This window comes from Pristis pectinata, chromosome 12, assembly GCF_009764475.1.
Source record: "Pristis pectinata isolate sPriPec2 chromosome 12, sPriPec2.1.pri, whole genome shotgun sequence".
Classification (NCBI taxonomy): domain Eukaryota; kingdom Metazoa; phylum Chordata; class Chondrichthyes; order Rhinopristiformes; family Pristidae; genus Pristis; species Pristis pectinata.
This window is the reverse complement of record NC_067416.1, coordinates 22,670,857-22,697,576: the sequence shown is the minus strand read 5'-3', so window position 1 is coordinate 22,697,576 and position 26,720 is coordinate 22,670,857. Positions and strand designations below refer to the sequence as shown.

Sequence of the window (26,720 nt, the reverse complement as noted above, 5' to 3'; positions counted from 1 at the left end):
CTTAAGACATTTCCTGCATTCTTTGTCCTCAATGATGTCCATAACCTCCTATGACTGAAAACACAGCCTCACATGTATGCCTGGAATTCTATGCTTGTGGTCAGTAGAGGTCCACAGCAAGATCCTGGAAAACTTGGACCATTTCCTATATCTTGACAAGCACCTCTCAGCAAAGGCACACATTATTTATAAAATTCATCATCACCCTGTGTGCTTCAGCGCACCTTTTGGCAGTTTGGAAGAAAGAGTGTTTAAAAATCTAGATCTCATACTGGCACTAAACTCATGGTCTACCACGCAGCAGTGATCCCTGCCTTCTTGTCTACTCTTGAAACATGGACTACCTGGAGCAGGCAGCTGGGAAGGTACCACAATGGTCTCCACAAAATCTTCCAAATCCTCTGGCAGAATAAATGAATCCACATAATGTCCTCACCCAAGCCGACATACCCAGCACTGAAGACCTAATTACAGTTAGCTCTGATGGGCACCCATGTTGATCACCAGAATACTGCAATTGATATTGTAGTCTGAACTCTGTCAAGAGATCACCAGCTGAATGGAGGAAATCATTCAAGGATCTCCTTAAAACCTCCTTGAAGCATCCCCATCATCTAGTCTGGCCCATGACTGCTTAAAATAAAGAAGGAACACTTGGGGTTAAGAACCTTGAGCTCATTTGTTGGGAACACACAGAAGCCCAACATAAATGGCAGAAGGAGAATATCACCTCCCAAGCACCTACACACCCACCCACCCTAATAAAAACCTCTTCCAGATTCCTTATTGGCCTCATCAACCACCTCAGAACTCTTAGAAATGAAGTAGTTCCTTCAACCCCAAGAGATTGCTGAAGGTAGATGCTTGTGGAGGTCAGGATCATGGTCACCTCAGCTTTCTGGCCTCAGGATCATTTCAGGCTGCTGCTGCTGATCTCCACTCCATCTCAGTTTGCTGCTCACTGCTGCTTTATGGAGTTTCCTGAACTCCATACCCGAGGAGAAGAGACTTTATGTACTTTTCCATGTTCCCACAGGAACAGGCAGAATAGCTTGCATTGGCTATACTTACAGGCTTTCCCAAAGTGTAGGCGTTCAGAGTGCACTCGTGTCTTTATGGAGCTCTCTCCAGAGTCTCTGCCAGAGAGCACCTTGCTATTATGCTGGAGGATTTCTGTCATCCCCATGCACAAAGAGCATGCTTCATGTAGGCATTGTTCTTCACCAATCTATCCAAGTCCCTCTGACCTCTTGAAAGCAATATCTCATTCTTTTTCTTATTATTGCAGCATCCATTGATTCAGTCACACATCCTCTGCTCTTAAGGTATGTCCCTTAAGAGTCAGCTGCTGAGATCCACCTGCTATGCTAAATGCTGGCAGGTACGAGAACTTGAAATATATCAAAAAGAAATGAGGCACTGAAAACAATAATGTCAGTTTCAAAAATAAAGATAGAAAATGCTGAAAATACTCAACAGGTGAGGCCCTATCTGTGGAAAGAGAAGCAGAGTTATAGTTCTGGGTCCAAAATAGAATGTCAATTTCAGTGCAGTGTTACACAGAGGAACCTGAACAATGATATTTAGTAAACCTCACATTTGAGGTTTTGATCTTTATGTGACCTCCAGAAACATTAGGGTGACTGACAATGCTAATTTAATGTCACTAACAGGTGGTAATGCAAGTTCTAGGTAATTGGGTTTTGCTGGATTATGGCCCCATCGTTCGACACCTAAACAACCATAACTCTTGTCTGAACATTTGGGGTAGATATTAGTTAGAGATATTAACAGAGGGCCTGTTTTAGCATAGTGTGGTTGGCTGCCTCAGGAACAGCAGGAAATGAGTCTCTAGTGATACACAAGTAAGAGGATGTCCATTATCCATTATATTGTACCTGCCATCATCAACCTTAGTTCATGCACAGTGTACATCAATACCTTAACTCTGGAAGAGGCAACTTTTGGAATGGAATTGACAGAACAACTTTGGATGTGATTTTCACCCTAAACCAGAGGGCCAGAAAAATATTTCAATCCCCACAAAATGTTTACAGGTGCATTTAAAAAGAATAACACAATTATTTGTGTGATTATTTTGGATTTAAAGCAAGTGAGAGGTAACTTAATTTTGAATTATTCCATGTCCGGTGGTATGATGATGTTGTTTATGAGGCTGCAATGTACTGAGCCATACTTCTAAACCTTTCATGCCTTCCCTGTCTTACAGTATGCTTTTTGCTGAAAACTATACAGAGACACACTACCTGCTTGATGGCAGTGCCGTCACAAACACACGGAATCATACGGTAAGGAACTGAAATTTCTTATTAATAAATAACAAAACCACATTTCATTGACTTCAGTGCAGTTATTGAGCTGAACAAACTCAGCACTGTGGCAGTGCTGTCAATCAACTGTTATTCATATTAATCAATTATATCCATCATTGCTTACAATTCTAATCTACTTTTAATCATTATTAGTTTACAGTTTACTAATAGAGTGAGATTTTACTCGATAATTAAAGAGTCAAAATTTAAGCAGAGGAATGCTTGGCACCAGAATTTGTAGACCAGTGTAAATTTCATCTGATCCTGTTTGATCTACTGCATCAGTTATTTCACAGATGTAAAGAATTCACCTTCAAGCAGATGAAAAATGACTTACTCGCTCTTGATCCTGCTTGAACTATATGTCATGACTGGCTAGCTGCACTTGTGGAGCTAATGTCACCCTCGGCCATGCTGTTGGCTCAAACAAACAGACCTAATGAGTAGGCCAAAGGTGAAAATAGATATAACAATAACATATTTTCTGATTTGGTAGTCAAATAATTCAACTTATTTTTATTGGCATTGCCTTGCCATTAATAAACATTCTTTATGGCTGTTTTTATTATTAATACCCTTGGAGAAACTTCATTTCAAATATTAGTTGGTAAATGTCACGATCACTTAGAGTGGCACATAAATTATAGGTGCTGTGTGAAAGGAAAGTGTTTTTTTCTAACGTTGCATATCACTGCTGTGTCTAAACATTTATATCCCTTTTAACCTTAACAACTTTTATCGATGCACCATAGAAAGCATCCTATCTGGATGCATCACAGCTTGGTATGGCAACTGCTCTGCCCAGGACCGCAAGAAACCACAGAGCTGTAGACACAGCCCAGCGCATCACAGAAACCAGCCTCCCCTCGATGGACTCTGTCTATACCTCTCGCTGCCTTGGTGAAGCAGCCAGCATAATGAAAGACCCCACCCACCCAGGTCGTTCCCTCTTCTCTCTTCTCCCATCAGCCAGAAGATACAGGAGCCTGAGGCTCAAAGACAGCTTCTATCTCACGGTGATAAGACTGTTGAACAGTTCCCTTATACGATGAGGTGGACTCTTGACCTCACAATCTACCTTGTTTGACCTTGCACCTTATTGTCTACCTGCAATGCACTTCCCTGTAGCTGTGACATTTTCTGTGCTTGTTTTTACCCTGTACTACCTCAATGCATTCTGAACTATCTCAATGCACTGTGTAATGAATTAATCTGTACGAACGGTATGCAAGGCAAGTTTTTCACTGTAACTCAGTACAAGTGACAATAATAAACCAATACCAATACTTGACATTAGCAGTAAGTACACAGTATACCAGAGAGGAGTGGAATGTTGACGTCTGTGGGTTGTGCTGACCTTCACAATCCCTGCCTAGGAAGAAGGAATAATCAGCAAGGTTCCCAAATCTGATCGTTTTTTGGAAACCTCTGCTGAGAAATGCATGTGTGTACAGTAAGCAAAGAAATATTTCTAAAAGGTATTGATGGTTTCACAGAAAAATACCCTGCTAAACATGAAGCACAGACACTTGTGTGAGGTGCTGAAGGAAAGACGATGCTGATTAAATTATATCCCAAGAAGTGTTTAGCAGATTCAATTTTACAAATCAGTAGAAAATATAGAAAGTGCTGGAAACACTCAGCAGGTCAAGCAGCATCTGTGGAAAGAGAAACAGTTAATGACCCTTCAGAAGTGGTAAGTAAAGAAAACAAGTTAGTTTTAAGTAGCAGAAAAGGTGGAACAGTGGGGAGGGATGGGGGTGAATGCTGCAAAGGAGTGTTTCTGACAGGATGAGTCCTGATGGCCTAATGTGGCAGTTATGGGGTCATTAAAATCAGATAAAACTTCTTTGTATGATATACCACTAATGTAAAGCTGTGGGATAAGCCCAGCAGGCCAGACCATATATAAAAAAAGAAAAAGAAAAGAATAATTTAACAGGGGCAGAAATGGCCAGTTCTGATACAAGTAGAAAGAAAGAGCAAGTTATCTAGATTTAAAGAATTCATTGTGCCCAGGCAGAAGATGAGGAGTTGTCCTTCAAGCTGTGCATTGTGCCTCATTGTAATAGTGCATAAGGCCACAGACAGAAAGGTCAGAGCGGGAGTGGGAAGGAGAATTAAAGAGGTAAGCAATCGGAATCTCAGGGTCACTCCCGCGGAGTGAGTACAGATGCTCTGTGAAGTGATCACCCAATCTGTGACTGCCTTCTCCAGTGTGAAAGAGGCCACATCTGGATGCCAAACACAGTACACCAGATTAGAAAAAGTGAAAGTGAATCTCTGCTTCAACCAGAAGGACCGTCTGGCTCCCTGGAAAGGACAGATATTTGCACCTCCTGTGGTTGCATGGGAAAGGGCCGTAAGATGGGGAGTGATAGGGAATGGAAGAGCAGACCAGGGACTCGTGATCTCATCAAAGTGGGAATATGAGTCAAGTGGTAGAATCTTATTGAAGCTGACAGAACATGTTGAGTTAATTGTTTTTAAAAATTGCTCAGTACAGGTACAAGAATTTTATTTTTAATTCTTAAAATTGGTTGATAGTCCATCATTGAACAAGATACAGTTGGGTATTGCTGCCCAGATATATGGCTCTCTTCCAAAAATTGTGATGTACCTGATCCATAACTTTTTCACAAATGAAGGTCAAACTTAGAGATTTAAATGAGTTGGGAGTTTTTCTATAGGTTAAAGCCTAACAGTTACCACCAACTGTTTCAGCTGTCTTTGAAGAATTTGATTGTAAGGTCTCTTTGTCTTTTGTGGATAGAACACATATCCTCCAGTCCACTTCCTCCACCAAGCCTCTGGAAATTCTTGAAGCTAGCTCTTTATCAGTTGCGCTATTATTTTCCCAGTTAGAACGGCTGACAAAGCAACTTCCTCCAGCTGCTGCAGTCTCAATGCACCTCTCCTTTACGGGATAGTAGGCAAGACAAATTTGCAGTGGCTTAAAAGCAGAAGACGGCAAGTAGTGGGAACCTGATGTAAGGCCAGAACATGCTGAAGTTAGTCAGCAGGTCAGGCAGTATCTGTGGAGAGAGAAACAGGTTAATGATCTTACATCAGATCTCACAGTGGTGCTAGTCACTCACAACACTGGCTTCTTGTTCAGGCATGCAGCTGCACAAGAGCGCAGTAACTACTGTTGCCCTCGTCGGTCTTATAAATTAGCAGGTCACACAAAGTTAGCGTGCTGCCTGCATAAGAAGCAATGAGTGTATATTAATCTTACACCTGATTCTGGGGACTGATCAGTTTAGCTTTCTCAGCATTTCAACTTCATAATAATGATTCTTTGAGAATCTTAGATGAGCAGAAATTTGTCTCCCTGAAGAGAATGACATTTTACTGACATATGAAAAAACAAGATGCTGGAGGAACTCAGCAGGCCAAGCAGCATCCGTGGAGAAAAACAGACGGTCAACGTTTCAGGTCAGGACCCTTCTTCAGGAATCTTTATTACTGATTTTGCTGACATATGATTCTTTTAAATAGATGCCTGATGAGCACTGGGCAATGGAAGGTAAAAATATCCAAACACAAGTTAAACCAAGGAATGCCAAGTGACTGACCTCCTATGGAATTTAAAAGAAATTCAGTCTGAATTTATGTGGTTGATATTGCTTTTCTCTTTCTTAAATTCAGTGGCAAAGTGAATACTTTGTCACTGAGCTTCTGAACCACTGGAAATCCATTATCAAAGTCAAACTTGGCTCAGTTCTATTCAGCAGTACAATTTCAAATTGATTAGAATTTGTACTGAGATCTCCAGATAATTTTTGTTCTGTTCACAAGGTTTACTTTGGCCAGTTTTACTTTGAATTTCCATGCAATGTCTTTTTCTGTCTCTAGACATAAGTGCCATTTCCCAACTCATTTTCAAAGTGCTGCTTCTGTTCTGCTATCAGCATTTTGAGTCGGCAGTGAAAATCTAACACTGATTGGCACATGGTCTAATTTTTCTTCTCTATCTCACTCACCACTGGGTTAGAGCAGGGAAAACAAGTTACATCCTCTCCCCCTCTGGCTCTGCACCATGACACCACTTTCTTCTTTATAGTTTTCCAATTTTCTGTTCGTAGTTTTTATATTAATGTGTCACGTATGATTATTAAGAAACAAATACATGCACTACCTTCCAAAGAAAATTATAATTCTGTACTTTTTTGAATACATGTTTAAAATGGAAGTCTGTAGATATGGGCTGATAAGTGGCAAATAACATTTGTGCCATGTGAATGCCAAGCAATGACCATCTCCAACAAGTGAGAATTTAACTACTTACCCTTAGCATTCAATAGCATTACCATCACTCACTTCACTGCCATCAACATTCCAGGCACAACCAAAAAACAGAGCGTCTGTTGGACCAGCCACTTAAATTTGAGGCAATAAGAGCAGGTCAGAGGCAGGGTAACCACTGGTGAGTCACTCGCCGCCTGACGACTCAAAGCCTTTCCACCATCAACAAGGCACAAGTAAGGAGTGTGGTGGAATACTCTTCACGTTCCAATAATTCTCAAGAAGTTCAACACCATCGAAGACAAAGCTGCCCACTTGAATGGTAACCCGTTCACCACCATAAACATTCATTCCCTCTGCCACTCGTCCATAATGATTGCCATATCTATAAAATGCACTGCCTAGGCCAGCGTCTCTCAAACCTGCAACCTTAGTCACCAAGGACAAAGACAGCAGGTGCATGGGAACACCATCAGCGGCAGGTTCCCCTCCGAGTGACACACCATCTTAACTTGGAAATATTTCACCAATTGTTCATTATCATTGAACCTCCATTCCCAGTAGCACTGTGGGAATGCCTTTAATAGAAGGATTGTATTAGTTCAAGAAAGCAGCTCACAAGCACCTTTTTAAGAGTAGTTAGGGGCAGGCAATAAATTCTGTCCTTGCCCATATCTTTTGATTATAGTATAATCTTTTGATTACAGTATATCTATCAGTCATACACAGAAACCATAATGAAACATGTTTTAATATATTTCTTAAGAAAACCAATACTAAAACAGTAAACTTGTTCCAATCCCAGTGCTAATAATACAAAATCATTCTCTGTTTTTCAGAGACTCTCATTGTCACTGCTGCTGAGTTCTTCTTTGCAGTCATTTCCTGACTTCCTGTTAGTAATTTCCTCCTTATACAAATTCCTTGATTATTAAAAGACAGTCAGGATGTGTCTTAAATTAAGTAAATGCTTTGAGATTCTTGTTCTTTACAGTTTATTTCCTCTTTCCCCCTCACCCAACCCTTAATCATATATTCAGTTGCTGGATTTGATTCTGTAAGAGATCTGAAAAAATTATGTAGAGGAGTGTGCCCAATACCTAATTATGCAGCAGCACAATCCAAGGGTCAATTGGATCATCTTGTGATCTGAATTATGTTCTTGAGTGCATCGCTCCTATCTTTCTGAAGGCAGACTGAAATACCCAGTAAGATAAGAATCATTAATCTTTATTTTCTGCATTGCAAATGACTGTAGAGAATAATCAGTTTATCCCTTATTCAAGTAACAAAACCAACATGGGCACAAGAAAAGTAATAAAGACATTGTCATGTTATCGCTACTCATTTAATTACTCCAGGCCAGTTTAAGATACTAACGAGCTTCAGGATTCTGTTGGATTTGTTTACATGTCCATCACCCCAGCAGCATAATGAACTGCTGCTTATGTATCTCTTTGAACCTTTTCACTGTATTCAGGCAGTGGATGGCTGGCCTTCTAAGTACTCTCTGCATTAATCATTCATTAGTAAACCTATCAGTGCAAGCAGATACCTTACCCTGAATGGTTGGGGTGTGGCATAAAGAAAAGCTCTGTCACTCTCAAAATGATAAGATGCATCTGATGAAATAGATCTGAACGAAGCAATGAAGTTGTGTGAAGTAAGCCATGAGTGGCAACATTTCAGGCTTCACCTTATCTGGTTTATAATTGTTTTCCATGCTGCATCTTGCAACTTTTATTTTTTTAAAACCTGCATGAATTTACCTTAAACTAAAGCATATTTATAATTATATGATCCCTGTTCTTAGAAAAGTTGGAAGACCTCTTGTGTAGGAGATGCCATTTGCCTTAAAGGTGATTCCAGTGAGTACCTGACCTATATCAGCCACAAGTTTTGGAGTTTGATCTCTAGTCCATGTTGGTCACTGCTGTTCTGTGACCCATGCAGGAAATGTGCTTTCAGCATGTTAGGTGAGACTATATCAGATGCCAGATGTCACTATGAAACACCATTGTTAAATAGCCCACTGATAGCCACTTTCTGGGCTCATGTCCTGATCTTTTAATTTCTGTTACCTTGCTAGGTAGGTTATTCCAAGCACTTACTACTCTAAAGGAAAGACATTTTATTTTTTGTATATTCTAAGTTTACCTTTCATTCTTCTATTTTATTTGCTTTCTAATTGTATTATTTTGAATGACCTGTATTTAGACAGTGTAGGCCACAACTTCAGCTGTTTGTTCACCAATGAAGTGAAGTACATGCATAGCAGTGGTAAATCTACCGAGATTTACTGGTTCTATGCTGTAAATTCCCCCAAATTATAGAGTTAGTCATTAACATTGGAGAAGTGCTGCAAGTGTAATCATAAATGCTGCTGTGCATAATGCTGACCTTGTGAGTTTAAGGAGAAGAGGTGCATTTTAGTTTTGAAACTCTGTGAAATGAAAGCAGGCATTGGTAAAATTTTATGACACAGAAAAGAGGATGAGAAATAAATGAAAAGAAGAAGAAATGCCAAAAATGATCAAATGCTAAGTATAAAGCCATGTAAGAATGAGAAGAAACAAAAGTTCAGGTGTAAAATATTTTTGAATTGAGATACCAGAATGTTCCACCTATGATTACTGAAATGGTTTGTTCAGTGTCAGTGACCAGGGTAGTTAAGAGCAGTAAGTCATAATAGAATTTTATTATAGTGCTTCACTTATTTACCATTTTAGGAAATAAAAACAGAAAATGGTGGAACCACTCAGCAAGTCAGGCAGCATCTGTAGAAAGAGAAACAAAGTAAATGTTTCAGGTTGATGACCTTTCATCAGAATTCACTTTTTGAGTGAAATTAGTTACTGAGGCTTAACAGGCATTAAGAATTATTGTAATGTCTGTAGAAAATGTGCCTTGAGGAGCATTAGTGTGCATTTGAAAGCCCCATCTATGTCAGTATAATTGCAAATTGCCAATAACATCAGACTAATTGTTCAGGTTGCTAAATTAATATACTAAGTATATTAACAATTTAGCACTTAAGTACTGTATCATCTGAATGTTCCAAAGTTTGTCATTTCAACTTCGCTTTGATGATGCTATTTGAACACTTTTTATTGCAAGAACACCATTGGTTTTCATGATTTCTCTATTTCAATATTACCATAAATGTTCCTTTATTTCAGTGTGCATATAACTATTACCTCTAGTAAGTTTATTTTAATTTTAGATCACTCCATATAAGGATTATGTAATACATTAAGACTTTCCCTCTGGCAGACAGCAGTGTGACCCCTCTGTTGTTACCACAGTAAGAATTATCTCCTTTCTTGAAGACGGTGACTATTATGCCATCTCTGAGGTCTCCTGAACATCCTCCTCTTCCCAGATGTGGACAAAGAGATTGTGGATTTATAGCTGATGCTCTTCGCTGTGGAGTTTTAGGACTTCAGAAGAAACTTTGTTATTTTTGAGCTGGGAAGTGACCTTCTTGATTTCTTGCTGGTCAGGAGTGGCCACAAGGCTGGCCCAAACAGGTTGCTGCGGGATGGAGTCCAGGGCGCTCACATTAAGAACAGAATTGTGATTGAGGAGATCCTCAAAATGTTCCTTCCAGCGGCATTGACAACATTTCCGCCTCTGATGAGTTTACCCCCATTCTTGGATCTCAGTGGGATGGAGCCTTGGGTGTTTGGACTGTGGAAGACCTTTACAACACTGAAGAACCCATGCATGTCATATGTCATGTCATGATGTCTTATGCTGCCCTCTCTGATTATGAAGAGGCCCCAAGCATCATGTCAAGTGAAAGACCCTGTTAGGGTTCGTCTGCTCCTTCCTTGCTGAATGTGCCTTGCCAGAGGGTTGTGTCCCTTCCCACCCTGGCATTGAGGTCACACAGAAGGATCAGTTTGTCTTCCTTTGGTCCATGGGCCAGGGTTTTTTCCAAGACAAAATAGAAGTATTCCTTGACCTAATCTGAAGCTTTCAGGTTTGGAGCATAGGCACAGATGAGAGAAACATATTGGTTCTCTGTTGGAGTAGGCTAAAGGTCGTAAGACATTCCCTACTTCACAGTGGGCTGCTATACCACCATGACCAGGCACTTACTTAGTTTACACCTAAATGTACAACAACTTTATGCCACTTTAATTTCCTGTCCCACTCCTACTCTGACCTATCCGTTTGTAGCCTCCTGCGCAATTACAATGAAGCCCAATGCAATTTTCAGCAACACCTCTTCATCTTCTGTCTGGGTAATTCTCCGACTTAGGTTATGCACTTTTTCTTTTTATCTGTAGCAAAACTGACCATTGCTGCCTGTCATCATGTTGGCTCAGTTTTCTCTTTCTACTTGTATAGTCTGGCCTGCTGGGCATCTCTCACAGCCTTGGTGTTGGTAACACACTGCACAGACAAGGAAGTACAATCTGCTTCTAACTGCTACATTAATTCATTTGGTCTCACCCTATCAGAGATTTTCCCTCTGTTCTATCTATCCCACACCCCCCAGCTTCTCTGCCACTGAAAACTAACATGTTTTTGCTTCTTTCCCAGTTCTGACAAAGGGACTCGGACCTGAAACGCTAACTGTTTCTCTTTACACAGATGCTGCCTGACCTGCTGAATTTTTCCAGCATTCTCTCTTTTTACATTATATTTAACAAGATATATTATAGCAGTGTCTCTTAATCTAGAACTTGTTCAGGTTCATTGTTAGTGGAAGCAAACAAACTGATTGTTGATGGCAAAAATCTAAGTGTTATATTAGTGCATTGGAACATTATTGGGCCAATTTTTTTCTGCACACCATATATTTAATATATATGCAATAGTCATATATGCAATATTTAAAAACAATATGTTATAGCAACGATATTGTCTGCAACCATCGCACAGTGGAAATAAAAACAGAGAATGCTGGAAATACTCAACAGGTCAGACAGCATATATAGAGAAAAAAACAGAATTAACGTTTCAGGTCAGTGAATTTAGTTGTGTTCGTTAGTTTTCAAAAAACTGTCTATAGTTTTCCTTCTCTTTGGATCTACTCAGCAGGTTCCATTCACGGGACAAAGGCAAAACAGATTCTTCCGAAGGGCTATAATCAATTTTGCTGTTTTGTTTTCTCTCCTTCCACGATTTGGAAGTAATAAGTATTTTCATTCAGGTATATTTAATTACAATTCCATGAAAATTGTCCTAGTGCACTGAAAGATTTTCACTGTTTGCTGAGGTATAGTTCAATAACCAACCAGCACCTCCAATTAATTACCCCCAAGTCACATTTCTCGCGTGACTTTCACAGAATGTGTTTATCTGACTACTGAATGGAATGCAAAGATGAGCCCAGTCCTATTATCACTCAAAGCCCATGCATCTGCATTTGCAGTAAAGAGCATTGAGTAGCAATCAAAGCCAAACAACCCAACTGATTGTCATCTTCTGCACTGAGGGATCCTTGGAACATTTGTCACTCACTTGTTATTCCCTTGTTAAAAGCAGCAAGACCAGGCATTGAGCTGAAACCTCCCACTTGCACAGTCCAGCTCCTCAGTACTTAACCAGCTGAGACATAATGGGACCCCACTGAAAATGTTCCACATAGAAAAATATGGAATAGTTTTATGCACATCTTTTGAGTCATTGTGCCTTAGTGCCAAACCTGCATATCTTGCTATGCTTCTCCATACATATTTTAAAAGGTCTGCGCTTTAGTGCAAAATGAATATTTTTACTAGCCACTTAAAATTGATACACATCAAATAGTTCCATTAATGTAATGAAAAGAAACTTCAATAATCCTAGCTGTTACATAAGAATAGTTAGTGTGAGTGAAAGGGAAATGTTGTATCAGTAGTCCCATTACCTACAAGTAAGAGTATTCCAAGTCCCATTGCAGAGCCATTAGCATGAGAATCTTGGTCAATGCCCCTGAGCAGTACATCAGAGTGCTACATTGTCCAAGATACTGTCTTTTGCAAGGAGTGTTAAAGTGAGTCCATACCTGCTTTTTTAAGTGTTTGCAAAACATTCTATGGCGTAATGTCAAAGAACAGCAGATTACCTGGCCAATGTTTATACCTTCCTCAACCTTACCAGCTTGCTGTTTGTGAGAGCTTGCTGTCAAAATAGTTGCCAGTTTCCCTACATTACAATAGTTATTATGTTTAAAAAGTACTTCATTGGCTGAAAAGTGTTTAAGATATCCCTGAAGGGATGTGAAAGATGCAAAATAAATGCAAGTATATCTTTCTTTCCTTCACTCGTTGATTGTAAATTCCTGACAAATTAGCTGATTCTAATTTGGAATCTTTTCTGTGGAATATTTTGTCTCTATTAAATTGGCAAACTTTATATTCAGGTAAGTTTTGGTAAAACGTTTTCTACTACCAAATCACATGCACTGTTACTGTAGTCCAAAGAAAGTTGTTGTAACAGAGGCACGATATCATTTGTTTTTTTTTAATTGACCATAATTATAACATGTATTTACTTCATTGAGAATCTCATATTCTTCAATGGAATATATTTAGCTCACTAAGTTAAAGATAACACCGTTGTAAAAGAGTCATGCAGTAAGCACAGATAATTTTTTTCCTGAAATAATCTATATTGTGGTCAAATAATAACTGATTTTTCTATGGAAGCGCCTTTCTATTTATAGACGTGCAAATTAGGAGCATTCAACCAATGGGCTTGCTAATTATTTATTAAAATGTTGGCACACCTGAGGAAAAACCTAGTTTATATTGTATAATATTTTCTTTTAAGGGTCACTGCTACTACCACGGTCATGTGCAAGGATATTCTCAGTCTACTGTCAGCCTCAGCACTTGTTCTGGTCTCAGGTATGAATTAAACACTTCCCATTTGCCACATGTATAATGTTTTTATAAAAATGCTATTATTTCTCCTTTGGGTACATGTATTAATTTCCTAAATAACAATCTACATGTGGTATCCTTGTTTATGTTTGGGTTCTTTGGTTTAAGTAAGACAAAGATGGATTCAGGTTGAGAGAGCAGTGACTGATCTACTCAAAGGTACAAAAGGGGATGCTCTCCTTATTTTTGATCCACACTGAAGAGATAAGCTGAACCTTCTCTTTGTCCTGAATCAGAGCAATGCAGATTCAATCGAGTGGGAAGTGAAAAGGTAATTTATTGTGATGCTACGGATTCCTTCAAAAACACAACTTGAAATTTTGACTGGTGTCACTTGCCTTCTAAGTGCCCTGTAAACTGATTGTCAGCCTATTTATTTGCCAGCACATCATGCAAATGCAGCAAATTAGTGTGCTTCACACAGCAGGCAAAATTGTAATGTCCATGAGGCATCAGAATATGGAGGCCACTGGACAAGCTTATTTAATGTTGTTTGCCTAAAACTGTACTGAGTAGGCAAGACCTGCAACTGGTTTGAGCTTCCAACACCAAACCAAATCTCACCAAGAACATTTAGTTCTGCTTCATTCCTAACTGGCCCACTTCTGGGTAATCCAAGTCATCTGTCTTCCATCACTTGGTTAATCATTAATTCTTCATTATTTATGATTGCTCCCAATCACCATGTCCTCCTCCACCCATCCTCTCCACCTACAATGTCCACTGGTCCTTCCCAATATTCTTACTGACCTACTCTTGACTAATCCTCAATCGTTCCCCTGATTATCAATCCACCCTTCCTCTGGTCTCTTCCACTCATGATCCTTCTCCCACATTAACCCCGCAGCCTGTTTTCTTACTTCCATTTGACACCTCAGCTCCACTTTCATCAGCACCCTCTCCCTCCTCCAGTCTGGTCTTGAACACATTTTCCCCACGATCTTCACTCCCCGTAAAGATGGGATTTTGTAGAGGAGAGGCCTTTGTGTGAGTTTATCTGCATAAGTTCTGTTCTGCAGCACATAAGCCTAGTACTTTAAGTCTGGGGCACAATAACATGCAGAAGCAAGGAACCAATAACCAAATATAGTGAACCCTTGTGTCACCTTTATGTTGTAAATTTAGTTTCAAAATGTTAAGTTATGAACATACGAGCATCCAAACTAGGAGTAGGATTAACCTACTTGAACCTGTCCCTCTGTCATGGCTGATTTGATTATAAACTCAACTCCACATTTCCACCCACTCCTGGTAACCTTTCACTCTTGCTTACAAAGGATCTATCTACCTCTACCCTAAACAATAATCAAAGACTCCGCTTCCATTTTCCTTTAATTAAAAGAGTTCCAGTGATCCTGCAAAAGAAATAATTTCACCTCATTTCTATCTTTAATGGCTGGCTCCTTATTTTTCAGCAATGACCACTATTTCTAGATTTTCCCACCAGGAACCCATCCTCTCTACATCCACCCCATGAAGAGCAATTATTAGGTGGCCTTGTATGTGCCAACTTGGTATTTCTGCTGCCGTGTAACTTTCTTAGGTGCATTCACACTACTGCTGACCTGCATTTAGAGTCAGTAGCAATGGAATCCATATTTGGGCCTTGTGAAAATGGGTTTTATATGTTTGTATATATGTACCTGAAGAAATGATGTGAGTGTATGAGCTTTGAGTTTTATGTCAACTGAAGCAAATCAATTAAAATACATTTGATAAGTTTCCTTTCCTTGAAGAAAATAACTCAGTGTACACTGCTCTGAAACAGCACACCATTGCACTCCAGTAAAGTACAAATAAATTTAGATTCAAAGAACATCTGTAAAAGATCAAGTGCACGGAAATATCTTGTTTTACTACCTTAACCTGTTGAAGATTAAAGAGATTTTTTCAGCTTATAAAATTAAAATGTTATCCATCTTATTTCTTTATGCAACTGTAGAAGGCAGATCCTGATGTTTTGATAAACTACCTGGAACAGGTTTTGGGGATTGTGACTGACAGGGAAATTACTTTGCCTGGGTTTTATAAACAATGTTTTTTCACTGCCCATGCTGAGGCTACAGTAACACTGCATGTGCAAGACTCAGAACATAATGGGTTGATGATGCTCATCCTGGCCCTAGTTTGCCACCCATACAATCCAGGCAGCCCACTAACCTTTTGTGGCCCTTTGCAACAGATCAAACTCCAGGCCTCACTGGCATGGCTGACCCATGAAGCAGCATGGTCCGTGAATAGCAACCAGACCTCACCAGGCCTCAGTCCAAAGACTTTGCCCCGCTACATCCCGATGGCCTTTTCAAGTGTTTCTGAATGTGTCTAAAATCAGAGACACTTATGAACTGTTGAAATAATCCAAGAAAATTAGAGATTTTTTAAAATAAGAAATAATGAGTAATAGATTTATTTAAAACACATTTCATTGATGTGAATTGATTAGAAATTAATATTAACTAAAGTAACGAAAAAAGAAACAGACCACTTGCCTTCATTTACCTTTTCCATCCAGTCCTGCAGCCCAATCAAATAGATAGTGTTGCAGTGCATGTGTCAGCCACAGTTTGTGTAAAAATGAGGGACCAGAATAAAATGTATCCTGTCCCTCAGATCAGAACTACTGCACTCTGGGAATAGTCCAACAGCAGAGGCCACATTTGGGCCTTGTGAAAATAGGTCGTGAAAGCAACAGAACTGAAGGTCAGGTTCTGGTGCTTCCGACCTCGAGCACATTCCTGAATTTCACATCTGCATACACATGCATGGAGGTTATGAATGCACCGACTTGCAGAGAACATCTTACCAGTGGTTCAATTCCTAATCAATAGCAAAAGGTAAGTACACTTCAGCCCTATATGCACAATGTAGAGTTTCTATGGTAGAACCAGTCTCAATGATAATAGAAGCTCTGTATACTCTTCAGTAGATATCCTGATGTTGCAGAGTGATCTTGGACTGCATGTCTACGTCCCTGGAGGTAGTAGGGCAGATAGGTAAGATGGTTAAAATGGAATAGGAGTTACTTTCCTGTTAGTTGAAGCATAATAGCAAGTGAATCATGCTAGTATAGCATTAAAACATTACTTAGAGCACAACTAGGGTACTGTACATAGTTCTGTCACAACATTACAGGAAGGACATCATAACACCTCAGCAGATGCAGAGGTCATTAAGGTGGATCATGACAAAAGTAGAGAGGATTTTTTTAGTCAACCTGGAAAGATTTGACTACCCTGGGATTAATTTTATTCAGAACAGGAGATGGGGGAGACAATTTAACGAGACATAAAATTGTGAGGGAACTAATATGGTCAAAAACCTATGGCATTAACTGCAGGTAGAAGGATTTGAGGGATGCTGAGGTTTATTTCATCCAAAAATTGGTGGGGTTTGGAGTTCACTGGCTGAAATGTTGCTAGAGGTGGATGATGTCACATAGGGGCAATGAGCCAAGAGCTAGAAAATGGAAAATGGACTTAGACGGCAAAACACCTTCTTCACCAGCAGAGACATGACTGTCAATTAGCCTTCCCTATGCTGTAAAATCCAATAATTTTGTGGTGTAAAAGAAATAAAATCAGGGCTTTCCATAAAAAAGATGATCCATTTTGAAGAATGAAGAAAGTGAAGATTTACCCCAATATTTTATATCCAGTGTGGAGCAATGTTTCACCCATAACGAGTAAAATTCAAAGATTTGAAATCCTTCCTTCCCCATCACTTCAGAAAATGAACATAGCAAGCTAGTTGAACATTTTAATTTAGACTTTGTCACAAATGATTGGAGGAACTGACTTACTGAATTTAACAGATGGAAAGAGATGAATTAACATTGACAGAGAGAGTGATTTATGTTCCTGCCTTGAGCATTTAGCTCTCCTTCAAGAAAAGACACACCCTTTGATGACATCATCAGCATTTATTATTTAACCAAAAATATTCAAAACATTTGAAACCTTACTTCAGATTCGTCTTATAGACTGAGTTTTACCGTTTCCCAAATAAGGAGTATGATTGACCGGCTGAATATTTCCAACATTTTCTGTTTTAATCAGAGAGGAAATGTCCACATTTTTCATCTTTCCCATTTCCTTGGATCACTGACTGGCAGTTTTTCCACACATTATGGGTTCCTTTAATTTCTTCCATGTGTAACCACTACTTTACAGAATCATAGAAAAGTTACAACACAGGAGGCAATTCAGCCCAGTGTGTCCTTGCCAGCTGAGAAAAATCTGCCCAGCTGAATCCCTCTTTCCAGCATTTGATCCATTGCCCTGCAGATGACAGCATTTCAAGTACACATCCGAAGTACTTTAAATGCAATGATGGCTTGTGTTTCTTCCACTTTTTCAGGCAGTGAGTTCCAGACTCACAACACCCTCTGAAGAAGTTTCCTTCATCTCTTCTCTATTCCTTCTAATAATCACTTTAAATGTATGCCCCTGTTTTTGACCCCTCTGCTAAAGGAAATTTATTTATTCTTTTTACCCTGCCTATCCTTTCTACTCTATCTAGGCACTTCATGCTGTTATACACCTCAATTAAACCTCCCTCTATTCTGAAGGAAAACAACCCTAGCCTATTAAATATTTTCTTATTGTACACATTTTCCAGCCGTGGCATCGTCCTCTTAAATCTCCTTTGCAACCTCTCTAATGCAGTCACATCTTTCCTATAATGCGGTGACAAGAACTGTCTGCAGTATGCAATCTTTGGGCTAACTAATACAGTTCCAGCATAACCTCTCTCGCCTTGACCAGTAAAGGAGAGCATAACATTAGCCATATGAAACACCTTATCAATCTGTTCTGGGCATACACTTCAAGATTGCTCAGTTCTTCCACTCCTCTCGATATTCTGTCAGTTATGTATTCCCTCACAGTCAATCACGCAGCCAATTTTGATGAAATTTGCAAATTTTTTCATCATGTCCCTTACATTTTTAAGTCTTAATTATTAATATGAGCAATAATTAGAAAAGGATCAAACACTGAAGCTGGTGGAGTTCTATTGGAAACAGCTTTTCAATTGCAAGAATACCTATTAAGTATTAACCTTTGCTTACAGCCACTGAGCCGATTTCAAATCCAACTTGCCACTCTTCATTGGATCCCATAGACTTTTACATTCTTGGCCAGGCTGCCATGTGCAACCTTGTCAAAAGCGTAGTTAAAATCCATGCAGACTCCATCATATATATTTTCCTCAACAAACCTCATTCTTAATCCTCAAAAAAAAATTCAGTGAGCTTGGTCAGATGTAGGGTTGCCAACTTGTCTTCCAACAGTTAGGGATAGATTATGGAGAAGGTGTTATGTAGAGTGGGAGGGTGTTGCTGTGGGTGGGGCCTGTGAGCAAGGTTTATTGTGGGCAAGGTTACAAGACATGGGTTATAACAGAAGGTGATGGGAGCAGCACGAGCTCAAAGAGCTTATAGCACAGAAGGCCATTCAGCCCATTGTATCCATGCCAGCTTTCTACCAGAGTAGCTCACTAGTTCCACCACCTGGCCATTTCTTCATTGCCTTGCAAATATTCATCAACATATACTTATTCACTTCCCTCTTGAAGGCCACAATGGAAGCTGCCTCCCCACCATCACCACATCTGCAGGCACTACATTCCAGATTCTGCTCACAAGCTGCGTAAAAAAGTTTTCCCCATGTCACCCTTAATTTTCAACCTCTTAATTTTCTACCTATGATCGCTAGTTCTCTGCCCTTCATGATAGGGAATAGCCTTTCACTGTCCCTCTGTCTAGATGGTTCATAATTTTCTATTCTTCATTTACAAAAGGTAGCTTTGTTTGTTAGTTTAAATCAGTAGTTATCTTCTGGTATCTTAGACAGTGAATATATTGATCCATGCTGTCAAAAGTGCTGGTTGTTGAAAGTATAAAATTTAGATGCCACCTTGTCTGAATCTAAATACCAAACAGAAGGTAGAATCCTTCCCAATGGAAATAACACGTGAATGTCGGCTGAGAGACAACAAACTGAGTGATTCATTTCAGATAGTAAACGGTGGGAAGATAAAGATTCCCAAGGTGCTGCATTTTGCAGGCAAGTAACCAAGTAAAGAATGGAGACAAAGGAGGGAAGAGAGGGAGGAGTTTATATTCCTTGTCGAACTGGCAGTGGTAGGTAAACCTGAAGAGGCGAATGGAAGGATGTTATTGTATCTCATTGGCTACAAAGGGAGAGAATTGTACACAAAACCCTCAAATGTGAGTTTGGAGGTGGCATTAGATGCATTGTAAACATATCACAACCCACTTAGAAATAAAACAGTTGATCACTACCTGCTCTTTAATGGCAAGCAGGAGCAGGAAGAATCCTGTCATGTTTTCTTCACAGAACTAAGATTCTTAGCAAGTAGTGAAGTTTCAGAGATTTTGAGAACTCACTCATCAGAAATCAGATTATTTGTGGAATCTCTTTGTACCATCAGAAGCTATTTTGTGAGAGAGAGTTTCTCTAGAAAAAACATTCAGGCGTACAAGGCTAGAAGCAACAGGAAGTGCATGCAGTGAGAGACAAGCAGCAAGCAGAACAGGGAAAGTACAGCCAAGGTTGCTGAAATGGCGCAAGTATTGTAGAGAGAAGGTTGAGGGGCTAATTAAGTAAAGTCTTGTATATGGAAACGAGTGTGTGTGATGTGGATTGAAGACTGCACAATGAAGATGATGCTTAAAGTCCCTGGAGTGGGTGAGATAAGCTGTGCAGAGACAGGGTCAGATTCACCGTACCTGTTGAACACAATGTACCTGGTATAAGGTACAATAATAAATACAAAATATAAATATAATTAATAAAAAATAAGGTCAATTCTGTGAAATGAACACCCACTAGATGTAATTATTTGAAGGTGTTGATGTGGGAGCAACCTGTGACATTTCAGCTTGGCTGTGAGTAATGTGTATTATCCTCCCGAAACAACCATCAGCCTTGAAGCGGTGCAATTGAAATAAATGAGTCATGTGCAACTATACTGGGACCTGCTGCGAGATGCTCTCTGGAGGCAGTGAACCTAAGGATTGAGATAGAATATGGATTTCATTGTATTGAACCAGAAAAATATAATTCCTAAACCGGTAAGTTGGACGCTGCAGCAGATGTGGTTGATAAATCTGTACCATGACTGGATCATGAAGGTTGCTTCAGTGCAAGCTATCACTTTAGCCATGCAACTCACAGATGAATGTACAAAATTTTTCATGGAATAGAGAAAACAAGGAAACAAAAAAACTATGTTGGAAGACTACCAGAAGACTGATGTTATTTCAAATATGATTTCATTTTCTTTTTGACTTTTTTTCATTATTAAAGGACGAATGAAACATTTGTGAAGGTGGATGGTTCCACGTTAAAAATTGCAACAATTTTTTTTGTATTGCTACACTGTTTAAGTGTAGGAGCTTGCTAGAGGCTGTCAGTCTCTAGGGAAGGTCACTGTGAGAAAACCGGCTTTTCACAATGTAAGTTCTTGCATAAATAAAGTACATTTGTTTGTTCATTTCAGTTACCAGCCATTCTTCAGTATCCTAGAGGGTGAATGAGAGAGAGGAGATACTAAGACAGGAATGAGCCCAAGATTTTGATGGTTTGCTTCACAAATACCAGCAGTGCATTTCTTATTTTGGTCACCTTTCGGAGAGAGTGTGCTGCACTGGGGAGAGGAGAGAAAAATAATGAGCTATCAGTTCAGTTCAAAACTTGTATAACCCAATTCCAGAGTGACATGACTGTGGAAAATCTACAGTTTGCTTTTCCCTACCCTGCCAACTAGAGCAGCAAACAGTTGAAAAGTGACACTGTGCCACAATGAAACATTATCAATAAAGGATGCCTGTTAGTGCTCTCATTTATACAATGAAAGTACAGAGAAATGCCAGCCAGCACTTTCATTAGATTTACATTTTTACATGCTGTACTGTTTTTCTTCAAATTTTTATGGTAGTGCTAGCTTTCAGAGAGTTGAAACAGTCCATGATCCAAGTCGGTGATAGCAATCCAATATGCATACTGAGATTTAAGTGCCCTTGTGAGGCATAGCTTACTGGTTGTTAGACTAATTCCATTAGATGTGCATGGTAGCATGACAGTGGTAACTTCCAAAGTGGAGGAGGAGAGCATAATATCTAAAAAGAGATCCCATCAATTTAACACAACTCCCTAATGACAAAAAGATTCAATGAAAGCAAATTTTCAGAAATGTTCCTACGGTAGTTGCTAGACTCTTTCAGATTTTCTTCATTGCTTTTCCATCACTTTAATAACATGTTGCTCAACAAAAAATCTTGCAGATGGGTCTCATTGTTTAACTCGCACTAAATTCATAACATCAGTGAACAGAAACAAAAGTCATTAGGTTGCTTCTCAATGCGAGGAAGATCTCTCTGTGGGGTCATATGTTGGTAGAGAATCCTGCAGCTCTGCATTTAGGGAAATCAAAGCAGGGTTTCATAGCGATGTGAAATTTGAACCAATGTTAACTTGTGATGAGTGTAGGAAAGTAGTGACATATGAAGTACAAGCAGACAGTTTATGTTGGCACTTTCTTCACCCCTGACCATGATGCATTACATCAAATCAATTCAAGCTCTCAAATAGTTGGAAAATATAAAAGCTCCTTTATGCTTTATGGTTTCCTGAAATGTGAAGATTTATTGAATTTAATTGGGTTCTCACTAAGGATAAATTGCTACAAAATTAGAAAGTGCTGTGGCAAACATTTCAGCTGCCACTTAACAAATATTAAGTACTGAACACTTTTTTAAAACCAGATTAGTAATAATGTTAAAAACCAACTGAAATTTCTTCAGTTCATGTGCAGGCCAGTAAAAAAGATGACTTTCATCACCCAATAATTTGTTTGGCACACAAAAGTTCTTGGTAATTATTTCCGAAATGTATTTTAATCAATTGCTAATTTAGATTTTAATAATGAACTGTTCAAATTTCCCCAGAGACTCCTACACTCCTACATTAAATAATGACAACATCTGGTGTCTTTATTGTAGAGAAGATGCCTCTTAGTGCTTCATGCAGGCAAAGTCAGATACCCAAGGCAAAGAAGTAGATACTAGGTGACCAAAGGACTTGCAAAAGGAAATGTTTAATAGTACATCGAGCTGGAGGGAAAAGTGCTGAAGATGCAGAAAGTTTCAAGAGAATTCCAGAGTGTGAAGTCTACTTCATGGAAAGCACAATAGCCATTGGTTAGAGAAATACATAAGAATTCAGAATCAGAATGCATAGATTTTAGAGGAGGAAGTTGCACAGCTGGACAAATAAGGTGGTGTAAAGGTATTTAACTTTAAGGGTGAAAATTTTATGTTGTAAGATTGGGAGCTGTATCTTCTGACAAAACTTGTGTTTTCCTTGACAGGGGATTTGTTTCATTCGAAAATAAAACTTATATATTAGAACCCATTGAAGGTGCTACCAATAATACACACTTGATCTACCGAGCAGAAAATCTTCAGGGCATTGTGGGTGCCTGTGGACATAACTACAGAACTTCGGAAACCACTATGAACAGTATTGTTGAGTCCCTGCAGGAATCTTCCACAAGGGTATGTTAATTACATTTGTTTAGGAGAACAAAATACATACAATGTGTGGCCAAGTAGCAATGATGTTTTAAGAAGCTTTGTGAAAAGAACTTCCTAATATAATTATTTTCCAATGAATCAGCTATCACCAACTTGACAGATTTCTAACAGATCTAATTTATGTGACTGTTTATGCTGGCACTGAACCATAGCAATAGTCCATCTTCAAATATAAGAATTATAGAGAGGTTGGAGGTTAATGTTTTCCTTTCCATACAAAAACTTTTCTTTCAGTTAGTAGAATACAATATTTGGGAAGACCTGGGGTTCACTGTTGTTTAGGTCAGCAGACAGCAGACACTGCTTCTGAGATGAGGAGAACATTTTGTGCCTGGCAGTGTTCAGCAATGTCACGAGTTCATTGTTCAGTATTGTAAAGAAAATATTAAAAATGCAATTCTGCAATTTCTCATTATCCATTTCTCCATGATGTCATTCACAGTTGGAACATAAAGATTTCTCAAAGTTAAGGATTGCCAAAAGTTACAAAAAAGTTAATAATTTGGCATTTCATTACCTTAAGTATTGCACAATTAGCTTGTGATGAAAGCTTATCTTCAAATATGACCATGCAAACCAAAGAGTATGGATGGGCCTTCGAATTACAAAAGTCCGTATGAACTCATTATGCAGTATTGTCAGTGATATTCAGCGTATGTTTCATCAGTATTGAATGTCAAAATAGTTGCCAAATAAACCATAAACTATGGAAGTAAAGAAGTTGGACTTTTATAATGTTTATCATGTCCTCCAGATACTTTGTAACCACATACTTTGTAACCACATTTGAACTGTAATCATTATTGGTTTGTAAGCAAAATTCTGCACAATTTTGTCTAACTGGCATACAAGTTAAATGACCAGTTAATATGTTGCTATGATATTGATGAAAAATACTGAATCTTACCAGATTACTGCTGGGCAAGGGCATCTTTAACATTCCCATGAATAAGCAGATGGGTCTTCATTTTAACATCTCATGTAAGAGACAGGGTCTCAATACTGGACTAATGTCCCGACAAGGATTACACGCTCTAAGGCCAGGACTGAAACTTGAACCTACAAGCTTCTGACTGAGAAATATGAACACTACCATTTGCTACTGATTGCTGAGTAGTGCAGTTTTAAATCCTGCCTTTCACATGTAGATCTCTTTAACACAATTCTAGATCAGTTCATACAACGATTCTGTGCTTGTTAGTGTAATAGCAATAGTATGAAAGCACCTCCAACTATTTTTTGTACTGTTTTATTCATGCAGTCTTATGTAGCAGTTGCTAAGAAACAAAAACAATTATATTTTTTAAATCACATAAAATTGTTAATCACTCATTTGTTACCTTATGAAATCTTTGGCATGATTGTGAAACCATGATTGATTTACACCCAATTCAAGTAATTTGAGCCACTGTCTACATTGAAAAGTAATTAGACAGCTAAGTCCAACTGTATTGGATTTCAAAGATTATAAACATCTCTTAAGCAATCTGGACATTTAAATTGGAACGTTTTTTACAAGTAATGTCTTTAACATTTTAATGCATGTTTTTACATTTTTAGTCTTTTAGCCTGCTGTGAAGGCCCAGAAACAGGCATCTGATTGGTTATTGCTGTATATTTTAACTTTGCCATTGGGAAATTGGCTCCAGAACATTCTTGTTAGTAAGGTTCAGTTGCAAAATTGTACATTTAACAAGGAAATGATTGTATTCATTCTTACCAGCTTTATTTTCCGCATGGAAAAGAAATACAAAATAAGCCATTTGATTACATCCATGACACAGATTACAAAGAAAAACAGAAATCTTGCAAATAAGAAAAATGTATTTTAATACTATATGTGTCTAGTTTTCCATGGGAAAGTTGGCTTCTGAGTGTCCTACTCCAATGCTGCAATCCTGTTCACATATTTCAAATGTGCAGAGTTTCTAATTTTCCAGCTAGCATCATTTGGCACCTTGGAATCATCCTTCTCTTCATCTAGGGCAGTCCTGTTGGGTTGCAAATAACTGAAGGTTCTCCTCGAAGTGCTCCTTCTAGATAGTGTTGACTACCTCTCTATCCTAGATAAGCTCTGCTCCATTCTTGAGTGTCAGCGGATTGGACTCTTGGGCTTTAAGGCCACCGATTATCTCAACAGAACTGAAGAACACACATATCTCGGCAAGCTGCTAGATCTCCAGCACACTTTCTACCCATTGTCTGCTCTTTAGGTCTTGGGTTATTTGTTGAACTTTGGCCATCATCAGTAGAGCTTTTTTCTGCCCTTACGACGTGGTGAAATTTCCAATCCAACAGCACCTTGTGTTGTGAATAGTCTAATGGATCTTCTGGTCATTCTGATCAAATCAACCCTAGTGTTTTCTGGTGGGGAAGCAACGACTCTCTCCTCAGGTGCCAATTAATCATAGACTTCCATGCAGTTTGGTTACTGTGGACACTCTGTAGCTACTACTGGTTGGGAACTGTCAGGTTGTCAGTGAGTTGCCGCTTGAAAAGAGCTTTCTCTGCTGCGTCCTTGACCTTCAATTTTAACAGCCTTGTTTCAGTGTTTGTGCTCCCACTATTGATTTGGGACAACACTGATGGAAATAATGGAGTGGATTCTGTGGTGATCAGTCCAGCAGTTATAGGTACCTGTCATGGCATGGGTGATGCAGACATCCTGGTGGTCACTCATTCATACAATGACATATTTTTAGAGGTACTAATTCCTGGGTCAGGGTTGTTGCCATGCAGTCTTGTACTTGTCTTTTGGACAAAACAGAGTCAGATCCAACAAACCAGCTGCAGCATATCAGGAGACTGCACACTGCCTGCATCAGGCAGTATCAAGTGGGTGGCTGCAGCCTCACTAAATCTCTTGGAGGAGGCCTGGGAGGGTTTCCTGCCAGGCCACAGGCCTCAGACAGCATGGCTCCAGCGAATGAGAAGACTTAATCTGTCCAGTCTCAGGCAGCACTGAGTGGAGAACTGAAAACTCTCATGAGGTTTTTATCCACTGATTCAAATGGACAACAACCTATTATTATTACAGGTGACAAATGACAACTCCCTTGAAAGCAATTAATGGTTTTGTTGTGTGAGTGGAGATGTTTGGTTTCCAACTTGTTTCAAAATGTGAAGTGGACTAATTGTGCAGAGCTGTGTATAAACAACAACTTGCCTTTATGAAGCACCCTTAATGTAAAAAATGCATTATCAGGCAAAATGTTACTTGTTCAGAGAAAGAGCTACAGTGTACTCCTGCATTTCTATAGGCAAGGAAATTCCGATTGTATTGCAGGCAGAGGAGAAATGGTTGTTGTTTTAATTAACCAGAAATGGATGTTACCTTGTTTGATAAAACAATAATAAACCAATTCCAATTCCAATACATAGTTCCTTGAAATTGGAGGCACAGGTAGACAGAGTGGTGAAGAAGGCGTTTAGCATGCTTGCCTTCATTGGTTAGGGCACTGAGTACAGGAATTGGAATGTCATGCTGCAACTGTACAGGTCATTGGTGTGACCACACATGGAGTATTGTGTGCAGTTCTGTCACCCTGCTACATGTCATTAAGCTGGAAAGGATGCAGAAAAGGTTCGCGAGGATGTTACTTGGACTGGAGAGCTTGAGTTATAAGGAGAGGCTGTATA

At 39.1% G+C, this 26,720-nt stretch overlaps 1 protein-coding gene across 1 annotated transcript in view; it reads left to right on the top strand.

The window, feature by feature from the left end:
* Positions 1 to 26,720, top strand: part of LOC127576999 (disintegrin and metalloproteinase domain-containing protein 12-like) — a 279,055-nt gene that overhangs the window by 162,673 nt on the left and 89,662 nt on the right. The window contains exons 4-6 of the mRNA XM_052027846.1: positions 2,231 to 2,309; positions 13,350 to 13,426; positions 22,856 to 23,042. Of these exons, the coding sequence (XP_051883806.1) occupies positions 2,231 to 2,309; positions 13,350 to 13,426; positions 22,856 to 23,042 (343 nt within the window). The remainder of the gene's footprint in view (positions 1 to 2,230; positions 2,310 to 13,349; positions 13,427 to 22,855; positions 23,043 to 26,720) is intronic.